This window comes from Carcharodon carcharias, chromosome 9 (assembly GCF_017639515.1).
Source record: "Carcharodon carcharias isolate sCarCar2 chromosome 9, sCarCar2.pri, whole genome shotgun sequence".
NCBI classification, from domain to species: domain Eukaryota; kingdom Metazoa; phylum Chordata; class Chondrichthyes; order Lamniformes; family Lamnidae; genus Carcharodon; species Carcharodon carcharias.
In genome coordinates this window covers 8,086,650-8,113,035 of record NC_054475.1, presented here as the reverse complement: position 1 = coordinate 8,113,035, position 26,386 = coordinate 8,086,650, and the positions used below count along the sequence as shown (strand labels likewise).

Sequence of the window (26,386 nt, the reverse complement as noted above, 5' to 3'; positions counted from 1 at the left end):
TGAGGCTTTATAAGGCTCTGGTCAGACCACATTTAGAATATTGTGAGCAATTTTGGGCCCTGTATCTCAGGAAGGATGTGCTGGCCCTGGAGAGTGTCCAGAGGAGGTTCACGAGAACGATCCCAGGAATGAAAGGCTTAACATATGAGGAACGTTTGAGGACTCTGGGTCTATACCCGATGGAGTTTAGAAGGATGAGGGGGGATCTGATTGAAACTTACAGAATACTGAAAGGCCTGGATAGAGTGGACATGGGGAAGATGTTTCCATTAGTAGGAGAGACTAGGACCCGAGGGCACAGCCTCAGAGAAAAGGGAAGACCTTTTAGAACAGAGATGAGGAGAAACTTCTTTAGCCGGAGTGGTGAATCTATGAAATTCATTGCCACAGAAGGCTGTGGAGGCCAGGTCATTGAGTGTATTTAAGACCGAGATAGATAGGTTCTTGATTGGTAAGGGGATCAAAGGTTACGGGGAGAAGGCGGGAGAATGGGGTCGAGAAACTTAGCAGCCATGATTGAATGGCGGAGCAGACTCGATGGGCCGAATAGCTTAATTTCTGCTCCTACGTCTTAGGTCTAAGAGGCTAAACAATTCAGGCACACTGGCTTTATCATGGCAAACCAAGCCTGCAGAGGTAAGCCTTAAAACAACTGTTAAGCTCCTTGCATATGCAAAGAGACAAAAGCCCATTTTAAGAGTGAACTGTGCACACAGGTTTTTTTTGCCCTCGCTAATGTGGTGGACAGTGCACTTCTGGCAGGTAATTAGCATGCACGTGCTGCTCATCCTTAGGAGGCTTTGTAGGGAAATTTCTAGGCCATTAAGTGTCTCTCACTAGCAGATTATAAAGATGATACAATAGACATTTTCCTGATGAAATTTTGCTTTTCTCACAAAGACATGACGTTAACAACAGTAACCTTCTTCAAGATGCTGTCAGACTGCTGTGCAGTTCCAGATCTATTGCGTTTATTGTAGTACGTACTGTAAGAATGACTGTACTGTCATTCCTGTTTGACAGATGCACAACAACCACAAGTTTCCACGTGTCCAGCTAGCTCCCTAAGCAGAGGTGACATTTGCCAGAAATGTGTCAAACCATTTTTTCAGCGGATTCACCTTGAGCACCAACAAGAGGAGCTTTGAATAGCTGGAGGGACTGCACACAGCAGAGTTTAACAGCTTGACCACATTCGCGATGAGCTAGTGGGGAGAGCTTATGGCGACTGCAAAAAAAATGGTGCTATTCACGGACGTTGTACCTTTAATCTCTTTGCTGCTCAATGAACACTTTTCCAGCAGCTTGTCCTTCCAATCATTGGACAGCAACTTCTCAATATTTGGCATGACTGAAGGAAGACAGAGAAACAAATAGTTAGAAAAGGTGCTCGGAGTATTGGATACAATTAGTGCTGAATGAGGCCCTCTGATAGTCCCAACATCCCTTAGACAATTAGGCAGGGGAGGTGACAGAGACAAAGAGGAAAAGTAGATATTTCAGATGTCTGACTGTCAGACTTTGTAAGGGAATTAGTTTATGGATCTCTGAAGGAGGGGGTTTTGAGCGATTGCCAGGGCTCATTATAGGTTGTGTTTCTAAAGAGCCTGGAAGCTACAGCTCTCTGGGAATGCTGCAAACGAGTTCACTTGGCAGCAAGCTTCCTGGCCTGTATTATGTTGTCAAGGACTAGAACCAGGATGCATGCACTGAGATTTGCCAGAGCATTGTTTATTAGCTGGCACTGTTCCAAGCAGAAGTCCCACTAGATCAGATGACTGTGTTTCACTTAATGGAGACACTTTGTGATTGATCCTTACCCTCTTCTGGTTAGGGTTTAATTGTTCGAGTAAGTGACTTGCTACAATAAATGATGCCCGTCACCTGGAAATCACCACCCCTCGGACTTTGTGCGCCAAATAGTAGTACCGGGCCAGCAGCAAACCACACGTCATGTGACAAGTGCTGAATTCCCTGAGGGATGTTGCATATCACTGATCTTATTCACCGCACAGAGACCTGACCAATTCTTCATCAGGAATGGCCCATTGGCATTTATGGCCGGGATTTTCCAGACTGGCCTGCTGCAGGAATCATCGCAGGAGGATGGAAAATTTGACCAGCAAAAGTTCCGTGGACTTAGGGTGGGAATTTCCAGTCCTGTGGCGGGTGGGACCAGAAAGTCCCACCCTATGTTTCTAAAATAAGGTGTCACCCAATTTGATGGCCTTTCCATTGATTTTCAGTTGCATCGAACTCCTGGCACTTGGCAAAACAAAAGTGATCTCAGTAGCTGTGAAGACTCATCCGCCAGTCTCCGGCCACTGCCAATCACCTAGCTTGCTGAACATTCTGGGATCCTCGCTCGTCCCAAAGCCCTTGTTTTGTTACATTCACATAGGTAACTAGATTTAGAGGCTCAGAGCAGTGGAAGTGTAGACGAAGCTAGAAAGGGAGCTGGTCAAAAGGCCGCTGGAAAGACCAGCGAGGGTGAGGTCAGAAGAACATGTTCCTCCGAGTATGAAAACAAAAATACCTGGAGAAACTCAGCAGGTCTGACAGTATCCATGGAGAGGGATACAGTTGACGTTTCGAGTCCGTATGATACTTCATCAGAGCTAAGACATATAGAAATGAGATGAAAATAAGCTGGTAGAAGGGGGTGGGACAGGAGAGCTCGATAGGGGCCAGTGATTGGTGGAGGCCAAGAAGAGACTTGCCAAAGATGTCATAGACAAAAGGACAAAGGGGTGTTGACGGTGGTGATATTATCTAAAGGAGGTGCTAATGGGGATATTAAGGGAAGCAAGCTAATGGCAGATGGCCCTAGTGCGGTTGGGGTGGGGGGGAAGGGATCGAAAGGGGCTAAAAGGTGGAGATAAAACAATAGATTGAAATAAATTTAAAAATAGGAGGAAAAAGAAAAATATATATAGTTGTAAAAAAAAGATAAATTATTGGAAAAAGGGGGATCAGAAAGGGGGTGGGGATGGAGGAGAGAGTTCATGATCTGAAATTGTTGAACTCAATATTAAGTCCGGAAGGCTGTAAAGTACCTGGTCGGAAGATGAGATGCTATTCCTCCAGTACCTCCCAATGATGGGCAGACACATAAAAATGATAACTCAATAGAGGCCCAGGCATAAAACCTAAAGCAAACAGCAGCCCATCATAAGCGAACAATGTGGAGTTAAACTCTTGGCATTCTTGAAATAATTGCCCTGAAGATACCACGCCTACCAGTGTTCACAGGCCTTTATTACAGTGGTATAAACAATGGCAGGAAATGTCCAAATTTGAAAGAAAAAGGGTGCAAAGGAGCAGACAGAAACTATCAAGCAGGTGCCCATTAACCTGTTCAGCCAGTTTTAAACCATTACTTTCAGCACACGAATGAAAAGACTCAGTGACCACACCTCAAAAAGAATTTCACTGATTGCAAAGCCCTCAGAGATGTCTGGGGGTTGTGAAAAGCATTACACAAATGCAAGTCTTTCTTTTCTTTTATGACCACAAGACCACTTAAAATGCTTTCCAGCCAATTCGCATTCAGCAAGCTCCCACAAACAGTAATATAATCATTGTTCTATTCCATCACACACTTTTATATTTATTTACAGAGTGTACATTACAGGCCTATACCTCCTAAATCAACAACCACAGTTTTAATCGGAGTCTATTTATAAAGGGCTCTAGTGAATCACCAGTTAATGACCACCACTTACATACAATTAAACAGAATTAATGGCTAGACAACCTGCTTGTGGTATTGGTAAATACTGGCCAGGAGACTGGAGATGAAACTCCTGTGTTCTCCTTCAAAATAGTACCATATTTACATCCAGCTGAGAGGGCAGTTTAACATCTCACTCCCTCAGCACTGCAATGAAGTGTCAGCCTTGGTTTTTGTGGAGTGGGATTCGAACCCAGAACTTCTGACTCAGAGGTGAGAGTGCTACAAATTGAGCCTCATTCAAATCAATTATAGAAAAAACCCACCAGAGCGTGGCAGGTTTACCAATCGCATCACTGACTTCGAAATAACTGCTTGCGATAATAATGCAGGTATGTTTATTGCCATCTGAGCACAATTACTGGTTATTTTAATGGAGATGTTAAGTGATTAACTACCATTATTGCTACAGTAATTTCTTTCAGAATCATGGACCATCTCTTCCATTCTCCAAGACAAACAGATTGAATCTGCACGGTGTAAAATAACATGTGAATGTGTTACTTTCGCCAGCTGGTATCTGAACAAGGGTATTAACCCACTTAAAGATCAATGATAGCACCTCTATTCTAATTACAATAACCTGTGCAAGTATTTCAAAAATGATCAGATTACATATTGAATATAAAGGAAGTCAATCAAGAGGCAATTGTGTGTTACTGTTACACTGCATGATTTTACCTCAAATGAGTGGATGAGAGAGTGTGTGTATTTATCACTCTCTCTTTTATCTCCCTCTTGTCCCTCCAAAGTTAAAAAAACACTCGATGGTCTTCCACCCTCTCTTCAGTAGAGCAATTGTCTTCCGTTACAGCTTTGATTATTCCCCCAACATCTGATGTGATTGAATGTGTACAAATAACATAGGAACAAGAGGAGGCCATTTAGCCCCTCAGGCTTGTTTCACCATTCATGGCTGATTTACGACCTAACTCCATATACCCATCTTTGGCCCACGGCTCTCACTGCTTTTGCATAACAACAATCTATCAGTCTCAAGATTTAAAAGGTACAATTTATTGAACATCAACTGCTGTTTGAAGAAGAGAGTTCCAAACTTCTGCCAGCCTTTGTGTGTAGAAGTGTTTCCCAATTTCACTCCTGAAAAGATCTGGCTCTAATTTATGCCCCCCTCATCCAAGAGTCCCCAACCAGCCGAAATAATTGTGCTCTGTCCGCCCTTTGTGTGAACTAGTAAGAAAATAAAAGGTTGAGGAACAAAAGACAATGAAGCAGAGAAGAAGAAAATCAAGAGATGGGAAAAGGTTCTGGGAAGGAAACAAGAGTCAAACACAAGGGACATGTCCAGGCATTGCGCCTTTTTAAATTAAAAAGTGTGGGGGCAATTGTTTCCTACTGCATTCACCACGGTAACACCTTGGACAGAGTTGACTTGCCAACCAATCCGCACCCTTTTTTTAAGGCAGTTTAAATTGTTGCTCCCTTTGAAATTTGGTATTCTTGGATCTGTCCTGATGAGTGCAAGATGAAAAGCTTCGACAGCGTGTCTCTTTTTTCAGCAATACTCGAGCTCTGTGCTATCAAGCAATTACATGGATAATCCTTTGTGGAATGCAAGGGCAGCTCTGCAGCCAGAGGGATTCCCGTTTGTATTTCTTTCAAGAAACTGGGAAAATTCTGCACCATTATTGTTTTGACCATTTGTCCCTCCCACCTCCTCCTGCCCCCCAAATGTGATGGTTCCAGGGGTTCCAGTTGCTCTGTAGTACCTTGTTCAACGCCTCATTCGCTACGTCTGAACAAAGACCGAGTTCCAGCAGGCTTTGCAAACCTTAGACACAGCACAGCGAAACCCTATTCTGCCCTCAGAAGGTCCATGTGCTTTGCACTTTACATTGGTACTGGTTTCTGTGCTGTATTTTCTAATGGTGTTGATGCTCCCTCATGACCCTCCTTCCACTCATCTTCATCAACCCCATCAGCATGACTTTCAATTCCTTTATTCCTAATTGCTTATTTAGCATCCCTTTAAATGCATCTAGGTTATTCACATCAACTATTCTTTGTGATAGAAGATTCCATATTCTCACCACTCCCTGGGGTAATGAGGTTTCTGTTAAAATTTCTATTGGATTTACTAATGGCCATCTTCGAGTTATGGCCCCTAGTTTCAGACTCCATCACAAGTGGATGCATTTTCTCTATGTCCACTTCACCAAATCCCTTCATAATTTGCAAGGCCCTTAACTGGGTCACCTCTCAGTCTTCAGTCCAAGAACAAAAACATTTGGTCATTAGTCATAAACAAGCTAGAGAAAGACAGCAGATAAATCAAAGAGACTCACTAAAAGACACAGGTTTTTGGAATCAGTGAGCTGCCTCACTGCTAGGAACAATAACTGGAGCACCTCAAAGGTCAAATGTGCTCCCAGAACAGCTTAAACCCAAATGGAACATGTGCCTTTCCATTTACACAGAATCATTGAAATTTATAGTACAGGAGGTCATTTGGCCCATTGTGCTGGCTCTTTCAAATAGCAGTCGTGTTTAGCTCCACACCCCTGCTTCTTGTCTGTAACCCTACGAGTTCCTCATGTTCCAGAGCCTGTTCAACACCCCTTTACCATTAATCAGCTTCTGTCAGCTTTTCAGGTAGGGCATTCTAGATCTCAAAAACCCTGAAAAAAGTTGTCCTCATTTCCCCTCTCGATAGTTTGTCAACGATTTTAAATTTATGATATCTGCCAGAGGGAATAGATTTTCTCTCTCTACTTTATCCAAACCTCTTATCATCTCTAAAACCTCTATTAGGTCATCTCTTAACTTTTTCTGTTCCAAGGAGAAGAGTCCTAACTTTTCCGACCTCTCCTTCCAACATCTGTTGAGCTGATTCATTATTCCCAGTTTGTAATTGGCACAGCGATGTACCAAAGGAACACAGAAACTAGGAGCAGGAGTAGGCCATTCGACCCTTCGAGCCTGCTCCGCCATTCATTATGATCATGGCTGATCATCCAACTCAATAGCCTGCTCCCGCTTTCTCCCCATATCCTTTGATCCCTTTTGCCCCAAGAGCTATATCTAACTCCTTCTTGAAAACATACAATGTTTTGACCTCAACTACTTTCTGTGGTAGCGAATTCCACAGTCTCACCACTCTCTGGGTGAAGAAATTTCTTCTCATCTCAGTCCTAAATGGTCTACCCCACATCCTCAGACTGTGACCCCTGGTTCTGGACTCCCCCATCATTGGGAACATCCTTCCTGCATCTATTCTATCTAGCCCTGTTAGAATTTTATAGGTTTCTATGAGATCCTCCCTCATTCTTCTGAACTCCAGAGAATATAATCCTAACTGACTCAATCTCTCCTCATATGTCAGTCCCGCCATCCCAGGAATCAGTTCACTGCACTGCCTCTATAGCAAGAACATCCTTCTTCAGATAAGGAGACCAAGACTGGTTGTAACCGTGATTCCTCAACAAAGCATTCCTAAAGAGTTATCAGGGAGAGAGCTGAACAACCAGGCACAAGTCATAGACTCATAGTCATAAAGTTATACAGCACAGAAACAGACCTTTCAGCCCATCGTGTCAGTGCCGGCCATCAAGCACCTATCTATTCCAATCCCATTTTCCAGCACTTGGCCCGTAGCCCTGTATGCTATGGTGTTTCAAGTGCTCATCTAGATACTTCTTAAATGTTATGAGGATTCCTGCCTCTACCACCCCCTCAGGCAGTGTGTTCCAGATTCCAACCACCCTCTGGGTGAAAAAAACTTCCCTCAAATCTCCTCTAAACCTCCCGCCCCTTACCTTAAATCGATGCCCCCTGGTTATTGACACCTCTGCCAAGGGAAAAAGTTTCTTCCTACCTGCCCTACCTATGCCCCTCAATTAAGTACACCTCTATCAGGTCCCCCCCCAACTCAGCCTTCTCTGCTCTAAGGAAAGCAACCCTAGCCTATGCAGTCTCTCTTCATAGCTGAAACGCTCCAGCCCAGGCAACATCCTGGTGAATCTCCTCTGCACTCTCTCCAGTGCAATCACATCCTTTCTATAATATGGCGACCAGAAATGCACACAGTACTCCAGCTGTAGCCTAACTAGTGTTTTATACAGCTCCAACATAACCTCCCTGCTTTTATATTCTATGCCTCGGCTAATAAAGGCAAGTATCCCATATGCCTTCTTAACCACCTTATCTACCTGTGCTGCTGCCTTCAGGGAGCTATGGCCATATACACCAAGGTCCCTCCGATCCTCTGTACATCCTAGGGTCCTTCCATTCATTGTGTATTCCCTTGCCGTGTTAGTCCTCCCAAAATGCATCACCTCAGACTTCTCACACCTCAAGTCATCCAGGGCAGTCTCCTAATGCCCAGTTACAAAGCAGCACTGCGGAGGTCTTGGGGTCAGTGCAAACCCTGCTTTCTTGACCAGATAATAGTGGACAGAACACTTAAGCAGTAGGGAAGGAAAGAGGGGGATGATCTTTTCTGCAACTCTGAAGGATATCTGAAGCCTAGTGGAGAACTATTTTAATCAGGGATGTGAATTCCAGATTATCTATCAAGTTTTTAACATCACTTTCTTGGTCTTTGGTCACAACTGTACTCACCCTCAGTTAAATTCTTACTGAAATCCATTCTTTCCAAGTTGTTTAATGCAATTGCGAATTTACTGTGGTCTTGCTGCCCCTCGTCCCTTGGTGAAGATGAAGCCTGGGTTGGAAATGGAAAAGTTCTGTTAGTTTGCACTTGTCAAGACATGGTGCCCTGTACAGCACAAATACAACGCTAGGTCCCAATTAGAAACATGAACAGCAGCAAACTGCTTGATGGGTGGCTGTTGGATTGGAAATACTTTGTACTCTTCTTCCCCAAAAAACAAGTCCCACCACTTTTTAATCTAAATAGCATTTACCCACTAAACAAGATTCTAAAAAAAGAATGCTAATTGATGTGGCTTCCAATATATCAGTCTCATTCCAGGGTTAACACAAGCCAATTAGACACTTCCCCAAAAACTGCATCTTTCTCCTAGAATTAAGAATGCACTAGAACCAGGAATATTTCGAACATTTCTTTAATAATTACCTAAACGTTTAAGAGTTGGAGAGAGCGGGGAAAGGGAGAGGAGGGGAGCAAATGTCCACTGAAGGTATCTGGTTATCCATTTATCTTGTTCTTTATGGGTAAAATGAACTATTCTCTTGGACGCATCACACATTCTTCCATCCAAAGTCTAGTTTGCCTAGTTACAGCACTGTAAAGGGATTTCAAGCTTAAATTTCCATGGTGCATAATATTCATTTGTAAGGTTTAAGATTCATGCTGTTCAGTGACAAGTAGAAAAAGTTAGCATTCAAGTTGTGAATGCAGAGTCTAAGGAGATGCCTGAAAACTTTAAGGCTATTCAAAATTTCTCATCGTAGTACTAAGTGTTCCTCATGGCAAAATAATTCTACAGAAAATGAATTGGATTATTTTCTATTGGTCTTTAAATCACTCTCTGGCAGAGGTCTTGTGGCACAGTGGGTGGTGTCCCTGCCTCTGAGTTCGAAGCTCCAGGTTCGAGACCCACTCCAAGACTCCAGCTCTGAAGAAGGGTCATACGGACTCAAAACATTAACTCTGTTTCTCTCTCCACAGATGCTGTCAGACCTGCTGAGATTTTCCGACATTTTCCATTTTTTGTTCCAATCCAGGACTCGATGGCCAAGGAAGGCGAGTTCAAAATGCAGCCAAACTCAACCCACAAATGTCAACGTACTCCAATGGCAGAAGGTAAGAGAGAGAGAGAGAGAGAGATTTCTGGTCAACCATGTGATGGAAAGAAAATTGGAACCTCTACTGTCACTACTGGTAGCTCTGAACTACAACATGCATCCAAAAGTGCCACAGCAATTTGGACTCCTTTGGAGCAGGGGTTGGGGGGGGCTGGATGGTGTGGATCAGATTGGTGCCAACAACATGTGGTTCAATCCCTGTTCCTCTCTTACTCTCTGCTGCAGAGACCCTGTATACACTTTGTACTTCAAACTGTCTGATTTAAGTTAAGAAAGCAGTGATCCAGCATACTAGGCCACATTCTTGCAGAATATTCAGCAGGTCGGGCAGAATCCACGGGGAGAGAAAGAGAGTTAACGTTTTAGATCAGTGAACCTGCGTCAGAGTCAAAAAAAAAGTTAGAGACATAATAGGTTTTAAGCAAGCGCTGAGGAAGGGAAAGAGGGGGAGGGGGAGGGAAGGTCTGTGATCAGGTAGAAGGCAGGAGTGTAGATGTGCCCCACATTTCCCCACAGGATCACTCCCTTTTGCCTTGCATCATCATCACTTTTGCCATTCCATCTCTCCTGCTTTCCACCTTAGGAAAGAAAGGCTTGCATTGCTAAAGCTCCTTTTACAACCTCAGGGATATCCCAAAATGCTTTACAGCTAATGAAGTATACTTGAAGTGTTGCCTCCATTGTAATATAGGAAAACGTTTGAGGACTCTGGGTCTATACTTGATGGAGTTTAGAAGGATGAGGGGTGGATCTGATTGAAACTTACAGAATTCTGAAAGGCCTGGATAGAGTGGACTTGGGGAAGATGTTTCCATTAGTAGGAAAGACTAGGACCCAAGGGCACAGCCTCAGAGTAAAGGGAAGACCTTTTAGAACAGAGATGAGGAGAAACTTCTTTAGCCAGAGAGTGGTGAATCTATGGAATTCATTGCCACAGAAGGCTGTGGAGGCCAGGTCATTGAGTGTATTTAAGACCGAGATAGATAGGTTCTTGATTGGTAAGGGGATCAAAGGTTACGGGGAGAAGGCGGGAGAATGGGGTTGAGCCATGATTGAATGGCGGAGCAGACTCGATGGGCCAAATGGCCTAATTTCTGCTCCTATGTCTTATGGTCTAAAACCCTACCATAGACTTTCCATTTTGTTCTTTCTTCCCCTCCTTTTCCCTGCCTCTGTACTTGCTTAAAATCTAATGGTGATTTCTGTGGCAGAGAGTTCCCCTTGCTCAAAGGTAGTTTAATTCTGGCACCAAGTCAAGGGGATTTCCAGCAGTGCCCAATAGCGGCATCAGCAAGCAGGGTAAGTAGCCAATCAGATTGCAGTATCCTCAAAGATGGGTAAGCAGGAATGTTAAAGCACTGTATTCCTAAAATTTTAACTTAAATTTTCAGACACCAAAACAAATGATGATTGGATTTCGATAGAAGCTAAAATAAGGATAAATAAGCTTTAAAAAATTGAAAAATGTGGTATTTATTACAAATGGAGAAATTTGATATTCCACAAATATAAAATATATTTTTCAGCAACTGTGAGTATGTCTAGCAATAATTATGAAGACAGTATATCATTACAACCCTCATTTTCAAGAGTTCTAACAGCAAAATTAACAGTGTCAAAATGAAGGTATTTGTGGATTCACTGATTGCTTAGGGGCAGGGGGGTGGTACGGGGACCCTCCTCAGTGCATCCTCTGGTGGAGAACATAATCATAAACAGCATCTTCTGTGTCTCCGGGTTAATTTGCACACGGACATTGCTGTCAGTTTTAGTGGAGTAATGACAGTGAGCGCTGTCAGTTTCACCGTCAATACCACTGCAAAATCAGGGCTATGAACTCTGTTAAAAGCAAAAAAAAACTGCGGATGCTGGAAATCCGAAACAAAAACAAAAATACCTGGAAAAACTCAGCAGGTCTGACCGCATCTGCGGAGAGGAACACAGTTAACGTTTCCAGTCCGTATGACTCTTCACCAGAGCTCTGAACTATTAACTCTGTGTCTCTCTCTGTGTCTCTCTCTGTGTCTCTCCCCACAGATGCTGCCTGGCCTGCTGAGTATTTCCAGTATTTTCTGTTTTTATTTGAGATTTCCAGCGTCCACAGTGTTTTGCTTTCATACAAGGGCACATCCAAGCCTGAAGTGCTCGTTTCATCAGGACCCAGGTTGTTTTAAAGGCCGAGGATAGGAACACCAGAGGGCTTTGGGGACAGCGATCTCAAAGAGTGAAAAAGAGACAAGGAGATGCGAAATTCCAGGGGGAAGTTTTTCCCGCCAGGGATGGGGAATCAGACGTCGGGATTGTGTCTGGATGCTGGAAGTAAACCGTCACTCCTTGGGATTTTCACAGGAGCCTGGAGACAGGCTCGCTGACCAATTCAGGAGGGCAGTCCGACTCTGAAAATTCCAATCTGAGGCCTTTCAGCTGGGAAGGGGCAGCAGGCTGAAGGAGAAGACAAGTGACGGGCAGGGTGCTTCAGAACCGGAGGCACCATCTAACTCGTTTAAGTACGAAATAAGAATGGGTTTTGCAGCCACGGTGAGGCTGGGGGTGGAGGGAGCCCCTCCACAGGGTGACTTGTGGTTGCTCCTGTACCCAACCAGGCAGGAGGGCCAATAGGTTTGCCTGGAACCCCCCTGGCCTGGGCCACCTACACTTGTCTCCGTTGCCTGTGGGAACCTGGAGGCCAACAAGAAAATACCAGTCAGCTTCCTTTAGGTGGCCTCAAAGGACTCTTCATGAGTAGAGCGGCCCAGAGGCAGGATGGAGCCGAGAAACCGAAATGCAGACCGGCCTTACTATTTTACTTTTAGCTCCGGCCCCCACCTGATCTCGGCTCTGACGGGGGCTCAAGATCCTTCCTCAGGCCTCTGTCGGGATAAGAAAATCGCCCTTTTCAAATTTAAAAACACATTTAATCAAAAAATAAAACCAAAAGAAATCAGGAGTGCCTCCCTCCTCCCTTGGAAGGCCCTTCCTCCCCATGAACTCTTCCTCCCCTCTTAAATAAATGCCTGAGATATCCTGAATTTACCAGGCAACACAGGCTGATGTCCGGTGTCAGGACCAGCTACACGACCGGTGGAAAACAGAGAGAGAGAGACAACACCTTCCTCACTTACTTTTGGAGATGTTCCTTCTATTGTTAGTTCTGAATGCAGACTATGGCCTGTAGGCAGAGGCACCCATTTTTACCGAGGGCTAAATATATTGAGGTGGGATGAAAGGAGACAACTGCAGTAAAGAAGGGGGGAAGAGATGAAAAAGAGGGAAAAGTTAAGAGCACCATGAAGATGGTAGGGAAAAAGAAAATCATTGAGGGGAAAAAAGAAGCAATAATTTTTTTTTTTAAAACAAATGTCAAAAAGATTGATATAGCCCACACCTTTCCCAAAAAATATTGGGATGTTATTCTTGTTCAGTGGCTAATTGGAATCAAAGTTCCTTTTAAAATACTCAACTGTGGCAAAACGCTCAAGTTTTTCTCAAAGCTAGTTTTAAAATCACAAATTTAAAAATTAAAATTTCTGGAAAAGCTCTTATCAACTTGCAAACGCTTTCAGTTTTTGTTAAATGTAACAAATAGGGGAGGGAAGAAAAAAAAAAAGCCAGGAGATTAATCTGCAGCGCCCTGGAGCAATGAGATAAAACTTTATTGTGCAGTTTAACAGTCGCCCTGTTTCCCATGACAGTTGGTTGTACAAAGGAACGTGCCAAGTGTTCTCTCGCGCTTTGGGAAGGATTTCAAGGCTTTGGCGAGGGCACAGAGGAGATTTATCAGAATGGTGCTGGGTACAGAGGAGATTCACCAGGATGTTGTCTGGGCTGGAGCGTTTCAGCTATGAAAAGAGACTGGATAGGCTGGGGTTGTTTTCCTTAGAGCAGAGAAAGCCAAGGGTTTGAGATGATTGAGGTGAACAAAATTATGAGGGGCGTAGATAGGAAGAAACTTTTCCCCTTAGTGGAGGGGTCAATGACCAGGGGGCATGGATTTATGGTAAAGGGCAGGAGGTTTAGAGGGGAGTTGAGGGAAAATGTTTTCACCCAGAGGGTGGGGGTAAACTGGACCTCACTGCCTGAAGGGGTGGTAGAGGCAGGAACCCTCACAACATTTAATAGGTATTCAGGTGAACACTTGAAATGCCATAGCATACAAGGCTACAGGCCAAGTGCTGGAAAATGGGATTAGAGTAGACAGGGGCTTGATGACCCAGCGAGGATATGAAGGGCCACTTTCCGTGCTGTAAAACTCTATGACTCTAATGAGAGATTTCAATTATGTGGAGAGACTAGAGAAGCTGGGGTTGTTCTCAGAACAAAGAATATTAATGGAGGTGTTCAGAATTATGAAGGGTTATGACTGCAGAACCAAATTTCTAAATGTGCAGTAATTGGTGTATGGACCAGTGCGATTTTGTCCATATGTCTGAGGTTATTCATGTGCAAACACTACATTAAATTTATTTTGAGTTTATTGAGCAGTAATTGAAAGGCAAACATTGAAACTTCCTCATTGTTGGCTTTCCAACTTATTTCAATAGAGCAGAAAAAGGCATTGTAATGGGTGGCTCAAATAGTGTAGTCTATGTGGCTATACAGGTGCAAGAGGCAAAGGACCATCAAAGCCTGTAATCACTGCCTAATAGGCACACCTACAGCCCCGATTGGGCTGCCCAGACCTCAGCCAGGTATTGATTGAATCGTCCCATGAAGGAGCAATTTCAACACTGAACCACCAGTGATGGGGACAGGAATGAGGGCACTCATTCTGCACATTCAGAACATCGTACCCACATCCCTTCGACTGCAGCGGTTCATGAAGGCAGCTCACCACCATCTTTGCAAGGGCAATTAGGGATGGGCAATAAATGCTGGCCTAACCAATGATGCCCACGTCCCATGAATGAATACATTTTTGAAAAGGATCAGTTTGTATGTTTTGTTATTTTTCACCAGACGTGGACATCGCTGACTTGGCCAGCATTTTAATTGCCCATCCCTAATTGTCCTTAAGAAGGTGGTGGTGAGCTGCCTTCTTGAACCACTGCAGTCCACGTGGTATAGGTACAACCGCAGTGCTGTTAGGTGGGGGGTGGTTCCAGGATTTTGACCCAGCGACAGTGCAGGAACGGTGATATAATTCCAAGTCAGGATGGTGTGTGGCTTGGAGGGGAAATTGCAAGTGGTGATGCTCCTATGCATCTGTTGCACCTTGTCCTTCTAGATGGTAGAGGTTATGGGTTTGGAAGTCCACTGTTGCATTAACCAGGTCACACATGCTCTGTTTCAACATACTATTAATTACATTCAAATCGATAATCTACACAACAGTGAAAGGCTGACAGGTTTTCTGACTGCGCTGTAGTGTTCAATGGGTACAAATACCTCAACTGTATCAAGTGGGCTTTCAAGGATCTAAATCCTAAACCACTCATCAACAGAGAAGGTTCTCCTTTTAATGTCCATCTAAAAGATCAGCTACCAGCTCATTATGCACATGACTGATTTCCAGGGAATACTAATAATGCACAAATCTCGATAATGATGGGTGCCAAGACAGAGAGAAGGGGGACATTTAATATCTCAAGAAATATGGGTAGCCTGCCCAAGCTATGGCTCATGATTCAGCTACTCATCCCCCTGTCATGAAGAGATATTAATGTCTATAATATTATTGAAAATTATTTTTAAATTGGAATTGCAATAGGGTCTGTGTGTGCGCGTGCGTGTGTGCGCTTGTGTGTGTGTGTGTCTTAATTAGATTAAAGCCAGCTAGTCTGGGTGCTTTGATATACAGAAAGAAGTAGGTTTGAAATGGTAATTAGATAAACATGTGGAGGTTTAGAAACATAGGTGTCAAGGGGCCAATTTGTATTTTTAAATAAACCATTCAAAAGAATGGGCGAGATCTTGCACCTATCTGGGAAACGCCAAGCAATGTGTTTATATTAATAAAATTAGTGGGGTGAAAATGTTATTGTTAGAAGATGAGAATTAAAAGACTAGGATACAATGGAAAACTTACATTTAAAGGGAAAGCCAGGTATAAACAGAAAGGAGTTTGTGTGTGTGTAAGGTCAGAGGCATTTAAGATCTAACCAGCCTGTAAGCCTACAGTTGTGTCTGCAAAGGAAACAAATTGCAAGGGATCTCATTTTAGATTTGTAAGGACAAATGTGCTTTGCCTGGTGTCTGTTTAAAGTCTATGGGCAGATTATTGAGCTCAGCAGGCGGACACGCACCCGACCCGGCCCAGTGTAAAATGACTGGGGATGATGTAGGGCGAGTGTCCCAATGTCGTCACGTTGTCCTGCGACATTTCATTCACTGACAATTATAAGGCCGATTAAGGCCATTAAAAAGGTCATTCATGTCAAATTTACGCTGCCCTAACGGTTGGTGAGCAGGTGGAAACGCCAAGCGGCCTTTGTACTTTTTAGGAAACCTCATCCATGGGTGGGATGAGGCTTCCTAAAGCCATTCAAAATAAAATTAAAATTTCATACTTAAATAAGCAGGGACAAGGTTTTAATTCAACAGAGTCAAATGAGGGAACATGTTTTATGAATTTTTTATCTTGTACATTAAGTTTTTTTTCAAAGAGTGCTTCATCTCTCTGAGACAGCTCCGTGCCTCAGGGAGATTCACAGAATCACAGAGTTGCAGAAGAGGCCCTTCGGCCCATCGAGTCTGCACCGACATGTGAGAAACCCCCGACCTATCTACCTAATCCCATTTACCAGCACTTGGCCCATAGCCTTGAATGTTATGACGTGCCAAGTGCTCATCCAGGTACTTTTTAAAGGATGTGAGGCAACCCACCTCCATCACCCTCCCAGGCAGCACATTCCAGACTGTCACCACCCTCTGGGTAAAAAAGTTTCTCCTCACATTCCCCCTAAACCTCCTGCCCCTCACCTTGAACTTATGCCCCCTCGTGATTGACCCTTCAACTAAGGGGAACAGCTGCAGAGATCGAAGTGCTCTTCCGTGCGCATGCATGAAGTCTGTGCTATCACTCCTCCCCCCCCCCCCCGCCCTCACAGGCAGCACCGAGTGCTGCCGCTCGTGTTCCACGCTGGGCGGGCCATAACTGGCCTGCCCGCCCACCCGCGTAAAATCGTGGCACAGACCGCAGGCGGCAGTCCCACTGAGGGCAAAATCCTGCCCCATGGATTATTGTTGCCACGGTGAAGATTTACCTGGGCGTGATTAATTTGGGGGTTTGTTTAAAAGTCATTATGGTAGTAATTTGTAGACATGTGTATGTGTTTAATTTGTCGTTAAGTTAATAAATGTTTAATTTAGCTTTGTATAAAAACCCTTTGGAGGCTTGGTGGCCTTATTCCTGAATTCAGAGCTGCATCTCAAACATACCAATTGAAAATTTAGGTTATGACAGTTGTTTAAAGTTTCCCTCTGGGATTTTAAGTAACTCAGCCTTTACCAACTGCTGTGTTATAACACCCCATTACCATCCAGAAAACTGCAAGTCCATTCACCAGACAGGAACTTCAAGCAGAGACACCTTACAACAAAGTTATGGCTCCAGTGTTTTGATCACACTGGAATGAGATGACAATGTGACAGTGGTATTCAATATGCTAGGCAACATAGCATACACTCAAGGAAGGTGAACAGCAATGGAAAGTCATTAACCTCAAATGGTTACCCTGTCATTCTCTCTCCATGGCTGTTGCTTGCCCTGTTTACACTATTTCCTGTTTTTATTTCAGACTTCCAGCATCTGCACTATTTTAGTTTTGAAATTATGTTAATCTTATCTAGAATCTTTGTTAGTCCACACTTGGAGATCAGAACTATTGACAATACTCCAAGTCATAAAAAGAATATAGGAGGCACTGGAGAAGGTGCAAAAATATTTAATGGAATGATGCTAGAAATGAGAGGTTATAGTTGTGAAGAAGGGTTAGACAGGCTGGGGTCTTTTCTGTAAAAAATAGAAGACCGAGAGGTGACCTGGTAGAAGTCTTTAAGGTTACGAAAGTGCTTGATAGAGTAGATGTAGAGAAGATGTTTCCATTTGTGGGAAGGCTTTGAACGAAGGGCCATCAATATAAGATAGCCCCTAATAAATCCTAATAAATTCAGGAGAAACTTCTTTACCCAGAGAGTGGTGAGAATGTTGAACTCGCTACTGCAAGGAGTAGTTGAGGCAAATAGAACAGAGGCATTTAAAGGGAAGCTAGATAAACACTAGAAGCTAGATGAGGAAGAAAGGAATAGAAAGGTATGTTCATGGGTTAAGAGGAGGCTCGCACGAGCATTAACAGTTGGGCTGAATTGTCCATTTCTGTGCGGTCAATATTTTATAATGTTGAGCCTTCCATTGAATGCACTGCCTGTGTCAGAAGAGACATTTTATCCCCAGTTGATTTTGGACTTGGTGATGGTGAATTACATAGTGCCTGAAAGTGTGTGAGAGGTCACAAGAGCAGCCAGGGAGTGACACCGCTCTCTTTCCCTCCCGTCTCTCACTTGTGATTTGTTAACAACAATGATTCCTGAGCTGCCTGAACACCACATGGACAAGGCAGCGTGAATGTGACCAAACCTCCACTAGCTGGTTGGCCAGGTTTCAGGGATCTTACCAAAGGTCTTTCACAGGCAAAGAAAGGGCGACCTCGCTAGGATTTAACTCTGGTTCTGAGTTAGATTTGACCAGAAGCCGCGCATTCGTCTTTGTGACTTACGTGCATTGGCTTCACGACCCCTGACCTTTCGAGGTCCGAGTTCTCTCTCCCCAGAGCCGCCTTGCTCTGAAGCACCTCAGAATGAGGATTGTTGGGAAATGAAGCATTGAGAGATCCGTAACTGCTCCGCTCTTCCTCCACCTCCTCCACTTTCACCTGGTCATGGACCATGATCATGTCTCCATTCACTTCCATGCAACGAGAAGCCGGTTGTCGTGTGGACATTCTGCAGGATGGGGGAGGTGGTGGGGAGAAAGAGAGAAAAAGCAGAGGGTTTAACATTCGTTCACTTTTGATCGAACTCTTAAAGCTCAAAAACAAAACGGAAAATGGAAAGTTATGCAAAGCAAACCAAACGATGAATCTGAGGAGGAGGGGGAAGGTGGGGAAAGGAGGGGTCAGGTGGGTGTCACATGTTTTACCATGTGTACAGAGTGGAAAGTGGAAGGGGGGGTATAATTCAAGGAGTCTGCCCCATGCATTTGGATCAACCGCATCCCTCGAATGGTGCACTAAAAAGGGTGACAGTTTGCTTTAAAACCTCTACAAACCCCAACAGCTAAGGCAACAGACCGCTTCTTTATCTAGCTCCGCAGGCATCGCCAGAGGTCTTTTGGAACTGACACTTCTGTAAGTGAGAAGCCGCTCAAGAGAATGAGTGCGAAATGGATTTTTGCTGGGAACACACAAGCCCATTCTGCACTCAACAAAAGGGAATATTGGATTCGTCTCTTCACAGATGACAAAGACCACGTGATTCTCTTCAAGTGAGTGGTGTTTGGTTGGGGGGGGTGGGGGTGGGGTGGGGTGGTGGGGGCGGCAGTGCCATGGGGGTGTTGGGGAGAACGATATAGAAAAAAGAGATTTCTGGCGATAATAATAATATCGCTACAAATAAAAAGTAACTCAAATAATTCAACCTAGAAGTCAAACAGTTCTCCGCAAAGTGGCAGTTACAGCAGCTTCAAACAAAAAAAAAGCGAGTGGAACAACAAAATCGATTTTGTACTGGAGAGAGAACGGAGAGAACTGGGAACGAAAGGAAGTGGAACAATGGGCCTCTGGACAAAAGAAATCAAACAAAAGGGAAATGTGACAAGAGGACAATGGCATACAGTTTGTTCCGTCATTCCTGCTTTCAGGGGGCAGGTTTATCTCTCTTTCCTTCCCTTCCCAAAGCCTCCTGTTTGGATTTCATCATATCTCGTTTCCTTTCAACAGATTTCTTTGTCCTCTGGGCTGGATTTAATCTGTGATCGAGTTAATGCGAGTTTTAATTTAAGCTCTTGTGTGAGTCAACAGCAACCACAGGACTGAAGGCAACCATTAACCCTTTCAGTGCTAAAACGTCTCAACTTGGGCTCAAGATCATGAAACGCCAAAGCAACTCCTCAGCACACCAAATCCCTGGCCCCTTTTAAGCTTTTTAATATTTCTTCCCCCCTCCCCCACCAAACCCCCAAACACCCCCAGTGAATGGAGGGTTTGTTTTGAGAGCTAGCCCACATTTTCACTATCTGCTGGAGCCTTTGTCACCTACATCTGCCCAAGCTCTGGAATCCTCGGGCAACCAGATGTTCCGGTTTTGCCAGGACATTCCTAATTTTTCCCTTATTCCCAACAGTTTTCTCCAAATTGCTCCAACGTTCCAGTTTTCAGTTCCCTCGGCCCCTCCCCTTTAACCCAGCACTCATGTTCCATTCACTGTCGGCAAACCCTGCCTCCTACCACCACCATTCCCCCGCAAAAAAAAAAACCTCTCGCACTGCACCCTGGGAACAGGAATGCCGCCCGCTATTAAGCAGCTGTGCCGGGACGCTCCGGCACGCACTGAAATCCTTCTCACTTCCATCCAGGGCGGAGAGGGAACTAGCCTCCGGGTAACGAAAGGAGGCCGACAGCGGTGTCCACCCAACCCAAAGCCGCACCCAATGAGGTAGTCGGGCGGAGGACATTGGCAAACCACCCAATCAGGGCTGAGGAAGGTGGCAGGCAAGTTCGGTTGAGCCCTGGCATGTTCAACCAAACTTCTCACTGAAAGGTTGGGTGCTCTCCTGCTTAGTGGCTCTGGTTGCAAACAAAACCCGCCACACTTGATGTACGGTTTACTTGTTTAAAATCCAGCTTCTGGCTGAAAGCATCTATCGCTGGAATCCAGCGTGCAACTGAATATAAGCGAGGCTTTTAAATGGAGATTGCATTGCACAGTAAAGTTATAGCGGAATAGAGGATTCTAGAATCTTGTGACAAACGAAGCTTTGGTTCTGTTTTTTTTAAGAAAATAAGGCAGAAATATCATTGAAACAAAAAAGTCCATGGTTCATCACTGTTGTCTGTAATCACTGGGTGTTTTAATAGGGTTACCATCTCCGGCTGAACATATTCCGCAAGATGTCATCACACGACCTCCTACCTTTGACTGACTCTCCCCCAGACTCCAGCCGTTGGTTGCCCAACAAGTCAATCATCAAGGAGCCCCACCATCCCAAGGCTTTTCAGTGTGCCCCAGTTTTGGCTTTTGAAATTCTGGTCATCCTATACGAAGCTCCCTAGCTAAGCCTCTTCCCTCCTTAAATTCTCGCTACCTCTTTGCCTGTTCTGATATCGCCTCAGGTGGTTCGGTGTCAAATTTCATCCGGTGGTGTTTCACTACAATAAAGGTGCTAAATAGATGCAAGTTGTTATTGACAACACCTGGCTCTAAAAAGGGAAGATGTTTGGCTACACAACCCTTCACCCAAAACATTTTTCAAAATAAAAACAAAACCGCAGAGCTTCAAACCGGTGACTGCACCACATTGTAGCTGGGCTTAAAAGCAGCACAATAGAAAGAGTCAGTGATCGTCTTTTCATCAGGGTGTGTCAGGTGTGTGAAGTACTGAAGTGCAATAGTTACAGAAAAGCAGCTGCCAACTGGTACACTGTGGTCCAGGGTTGCCAACTGCGATTACGTTTATTCCTGGAGGTTTCACCACACGACCTGCCTCTACACACCACTTTTTGTCAGCCAACACATCCATCCTTGTGACGCACTGCCTTCCGATGTCAACTGGAAAGCAGAAGGACTCATGACCCAATTGAATGACGCTTGACTGTCAGCCAAACATTCTTTCCACCACCCCCAACCAATTTACAATATTTTTATATCTGGTAAAGAGAAATATCCAAAGAACGTAAAAGAAAACAATCTTTTTGAATGTCCCGATGATTTCACCACCGCCCCCACCCCCAGGGTTGCAGGCTGCAGTGTCCTGGAGGTTCATCTTCAATGCCTGGAGACTCCAGGCCAATCCTGGAGGGTTGGGAACCCTCCTGTGGTCCCACAAACAGCAATGAGATAAATGACCAGGAGTTTCTTTTGCTGATGTTGCTTGAGGAATAAACGGGTGCCAAGAAACCAAGAGCACTTCCCTTACAAAAACATAAAATGCTGGAAAAACTCAGCAGCGTCTTTGGAGAGAGAAACAGAGTTGACGTTTCGAGTCCACGGTTAGAATTTTGTCCTCGTGTCAGGCGGGCTTGGTGGGGAGGCCGACTGCCGGAAGGCGATTTCACGCTGGTGGGACGATTAAGGTCCGGCCAGCATGAAACACGAGCGGCTGTGCCCAGTGCTGCCTGTGCGGGCTGGGGTGGGGGGAAGAGGGTGAGGGCAAACTTCAAGCACTTCAGAATCTCAGAGGCACAGAGCTGCCTCAGGGAGATGGAGAGTTTAAAAAAAAATTAAAAATGTTATAAAACATGTCCCTTCATGTGACTGTGACTCGGTCCCACGAGCAGGGCCATGTGACTCGGTCCCACGAGCAGGGCCATGTGACTCGGTCCCACGAGCAGGGCCATGTGACTCGGTCCCACGAGCAGGGCCATGTGACTCGGTCCCACGAGCAGGGCCATGTGACTCGGTCCCACGAGCAGGGCCATGTTATAAATTAAGTCTTAAAATCTTTTATTTTATACTTATTTGCATTAGGAAACCTCATTCCGCCCGTGGATGAGGTTTTCTAAAAAGTGCAAAGGCCCCTTTGGCCTTTCCACCTGCTTGCCCACCGTAAGGTTGGACGGGCAGCGAAAAAATTCTTTTCAGTCTCTTGTTAATGGCCTTAATAGGCTGTTTAATTGCCAGCGGGTGCACTGCTGACTCTGGTGCATGCCCGCCAACTGCCCGCCCGACTGCGCACTGACATCGGGACGCTCGCCCAACGTCAACCCTGGTCATATTACACTCAAGCAGCTTGGGCTTGTGCCTGTGCGCGGTAAACATTTTTCCCCCATATGAGTCTTCTTCAGAACTCTGGGCCTGGGGGCTTGTCAGATTTGAGTTCTAATAATTCCCTCAGTACCCTTCCCCTGGTGACTGCAATTGTTTTAAGCTCCTCCCTCTCTTTCACCTTGTTTCCCTGTTGCCTGTACAGTGTACCTCAGTGTCTGCCTTGTCATGAGGGCAGCACTCGTGTGACATTCCATTTCCCGCATGCATTGCTATTATTATCTGTGTGAGGGAGATTGTTAATTGCTGCTCAATGATGGGCATCTGTGAGATTCAGGCTCTTTCTCACTCAAACTGATTTGACGCTGTATAATTTCATGCAGTGTTCTTGCAGCAAAAAGGGAGAGGATTTTGAGGCTATCACTCTAGTCTGGATTACAGTTCATTCTCTTTCAAGAACTCATGGTGTAGTGGTAACGCATTAGCACGGATAAGAGTTTTTCTTTATTCATTCATGGGATGCTGGGCCAGCATTTATTGCCCTTGAGAAGGTGGGGGTGGAGCTGCCTTCTTGAACCGCTGCAGTCCCTATGGTGTAGGTACACCCACAGTGCTGTTAGGGAGGGAGTTCCAGGATCTAGACCCAGCGACAGTGAAGGAACGGCGATATATTTCCAAGTCAGGATGGTGACTGACTTGGAGTGGAACCTCCAGGTGCTGGTGTTCTCATCTGTCTGCGGCCCTTGTCCTTCTAAGTGGTAGTGGTCATGGGTTCGGAGGGTGCTGTCGAAGGAGCCTTGTTGAATTCCTGCAGTGCATCTTGTAAATGGTACACACAGCTGCTACTGTGCCTCGGTGGTGGAGGAGGTGGATGTGGTGCTAATCAAGTGGGCTGCTTTGTCCTGGATGGTGTCAAGCTTCTTAAGTGTTGTGGGAGCTGCACTCATCCAGGCAAGTGGAGTGTATTCCATCACACTCCTGACTTGTGCCTTGTGGACAAGCTTTGGGGAGTCAGGAGGATTCCTAGCCTCTGACCTGCTCTTATAGCCACAGTATTTATATGGCTAATCCAGTTCAGTTTCTGGTCAGTGTTAACCCCCAGGATGTTGATAGTGAGGGATTCAGTGATGGTAATGCCATTGACCATCAAGGGGTGATGGTTAGATTTTCTCTTGTTGGAGATGGTCATTGCCTGGCACTTGAATGTTACTTGCCACTTGTCAGCCCAGCTCAGGTCTTGCTGAATTTGGACATGGACTGCTTCTGGTAAGCTAACAGGAAACAGAGAGCTTCATAAATGGATAATTTTTGGGTTAGTAAGATGTAACATGTGGAGTGCCACAGGGATCAGTGCTGGGGCCTCAATTACTTACAATTTACATCAATGACTTGGATGAAGGGATCAAATACATTGTTGCTAAATTTGCTGATGACACAAAGATAGGTAGGAAAGTAAGTTTTCAAGAGGACATGAAGGGTCTACAAAGGGATTTTGATAGCTTAAGTGAGTGGAAAATAATTTGGCAGATGGAGTGAAATGTGGGAAAATGTGAACGTGTCCACTTTGGCAGGAAGTTTATAAAAGCAGTACACTATTTAAAATGGCGAAAGTTTGCAGAGGCACAGAGGGATCTGGGTGTCCTGGTACATGAATCACCAAAGTTAGTATGCAGGTACAGCAAGTGAATAGGAAGGCAAATGGCATGTTGGCATTTATTGAGAGGGGAATGGAATACCCAGGTAGGGAAGTTTTGCTACAATTGTACAGGGCTTTGGTGAGACCACATCTGGAGTACTGCATACAGTTTTGGTCTCCTTATTTAAGAAAAGGGCATAATTGAATTAGAAGCAATTCAGAGAAGGTTCAGTCGACCAATTCCTGGGATGAGGAGGTTATCTTAAGAGGAAATGTTGAACAAGTTCCCCTGTATCCATTGGCATTTTGAAGAATGGGAGGTGATTTTACTGAAACATATCCTGAAGGGTCTCGGCAGGGTGGATGCTGAGAGGATGTTTCCCCTTGTCTCTCCCACAAGAACATTGTTTTAAAATAAGGGGGTCTCCTGTTTAAGACAGAGATGAAAATAATTTTTTTTCTCACAGGGAGGGTCAGAGTTCTGGGGAATTCTCTTCCCCAGAGAGCAGCGAAGGCAAGGTCACCAAATATTTATTAAGGCAGAGGTAGACAAGATTTTTGACTAACCAGGGAGTCAAAGAATATAGGGGGTGGGCAGGAAAGTGGAGTTGAGGCCACAATCAGATCAGCCATGATCTTATTAAATGGTGGACTAGGCCTGAGGGGCTGAATAGTCTACCTACGCTGTCTAGACCTCTCTCAATTTTGAATACTTCTATCAATCTCCTCTCAGCCTTCTTTTCTTTAAGAAAAACAGTCCTAACTTCTCCAATCTATCTTCATTACTGAAGCTCTTCATCTCTGGAACCATTCTTGTGAATCCTTTCTGCCCTCTCTCCAATGGTTTCACATCCTTCCTAAAGAGCAGTGACAGGAAGCAATACTCCAGCTGAGGCCGAACTAGTAACTTATACAAGTATGACATATTCTCCTTGCTCTGGTGCTCTACGCCCCTTTTAGTAAAACCTAGGATACTGTATGTTTTATTAGCCGCTCTCTTGACCTTCCTGCCACCTTCAATGACTTATGCACATATACACTCAGGTTCCTCTGCTCCTGCACCCTCTTTGTAACCTTCATTTTATATTACCTCAATGTTTTCCTGCCAAAATTGAATCGCCTCACATTTTTCTTCCTTGAACTTCACTCGCTATCTATCCACCCATTCCGCCAACTTGTCAATGTCTTTTTGAAGTGCTACACTATCCTCCTCACACTTCACAATGCTTCCAAGTTTCGCATCATCCACAAATTTTGAAATTGTGGCCTGTGCACCTAGGTCGTTTATATACATCGGGGAAAGCAAGGGTCCCAACATTGAACTCCACTACAAATCTTCCTGCAGCCCAAGAAACATCCATTAACCACTAGTCTCCATTTCCTGTCACCCAGACAATTCTGTATCCATGTTGCTCTGTCCCTTTTATTCCATGAGCTATAACTTTGCTGAAACATTAGCTGTGTGGAACTGTATCAAATGCCTTTTGGAATTCCACGCACACCACATCACCAGCATTGCCTTCATCAACCCTCTGTTTCCTCTTCAAAAAACTCCAGCAGGTTTGTTAAATATGAATTTCCTTTAAGAAATCCATGCTGGCTTTCCTTAATTAACCCACATTTGTCCACGCGGACTATTAATTTTGCCCCGAATTATTGTTCCTAGAAGTTTCCCCACCACCAAAGTTAATCTGAACTGTGCAGGGAAATTCATGAAAACTGTTGGTAATGAACGCTCAACCCATGTTGAAGGGGAGATTACTCCCAACCAGGGTTGCGCTAAGTCATATAAGAAAGCACATTTCCCGAACATACCCGAACTAACATCAGAGCTAAAGAAGCTGAGGAAAGTAATGTGCACATGTGTCTGTGTTCACACACCACCAGACATCAGCAGCCAATGACGTATTCTTGAAGCGTAGTCACTGTTGCAGGAAACCCAGCAGTCGATTTGTGCACAGCAAGATCCCACAAACACCAATGTGATAATGACCATAAAATCTGTTTCAAAGTGTACTGAGCGATAAACTTTGGCCAGGACACTGGGAATACCTCACCTGCTCCTCTTTGAAATAGTGCCATGGGATCCCTTACGCTTAGCTGAGCAGGCGGACGGGGCCTCAGTTTACCGTCTCATCGAAAGACGGCATCAGCCTCAGTTCTGCACTGGAGTATCAGCCCAGACGTCTGGGCTGGCGTGTCCACACAAATATGCTACAAGATCCAACTCCATCTGTCCAAATTCTGTCCTGTTCCATAGGGAACATTGTTTGGCGAGGGCATTAGTGTCAGACGAAAGAAAAATAATCCAAAACAAAAACAGAACCAGAAATACCTGGAAAAACTCA

General features: G+C 44.7%; 1 protein-coding gene across 1 annotated transcript in view; it reads right to left on the bottom strand.

Annotated features, from left to right (window-relative positions):
• LOC121282543 (transcription factor SOX-13-like) overlaps window positions 1–26,386 on the bottom strand; it is a 192,147-nt gene that overhangs the window by 49,645 nt on the left and 116,116 nt on the right. Inside the window, exons 2-4 of the mRNA XM_041196277.1 lie at window positions 18,199–18,424; window positions 8,315–8,417; window positions 1,265–1,351 (exon numbers count right to left, since the gene is read on the bottom strand). Of these exons, the coding sequence (XP_041052211.1) occupies window positions 1,265–1,351; window positions 8,315–8,417; window positions 18,199–18,423 (415 nt within the window). The 5' untranslated portion in view covers window position 18,424. The remainder of the gene's footprint in view (window positions 1–1,264; window positions 1,352–8,314; window positions 8,418–18,198; window positions 18,425–26,386) is intronic.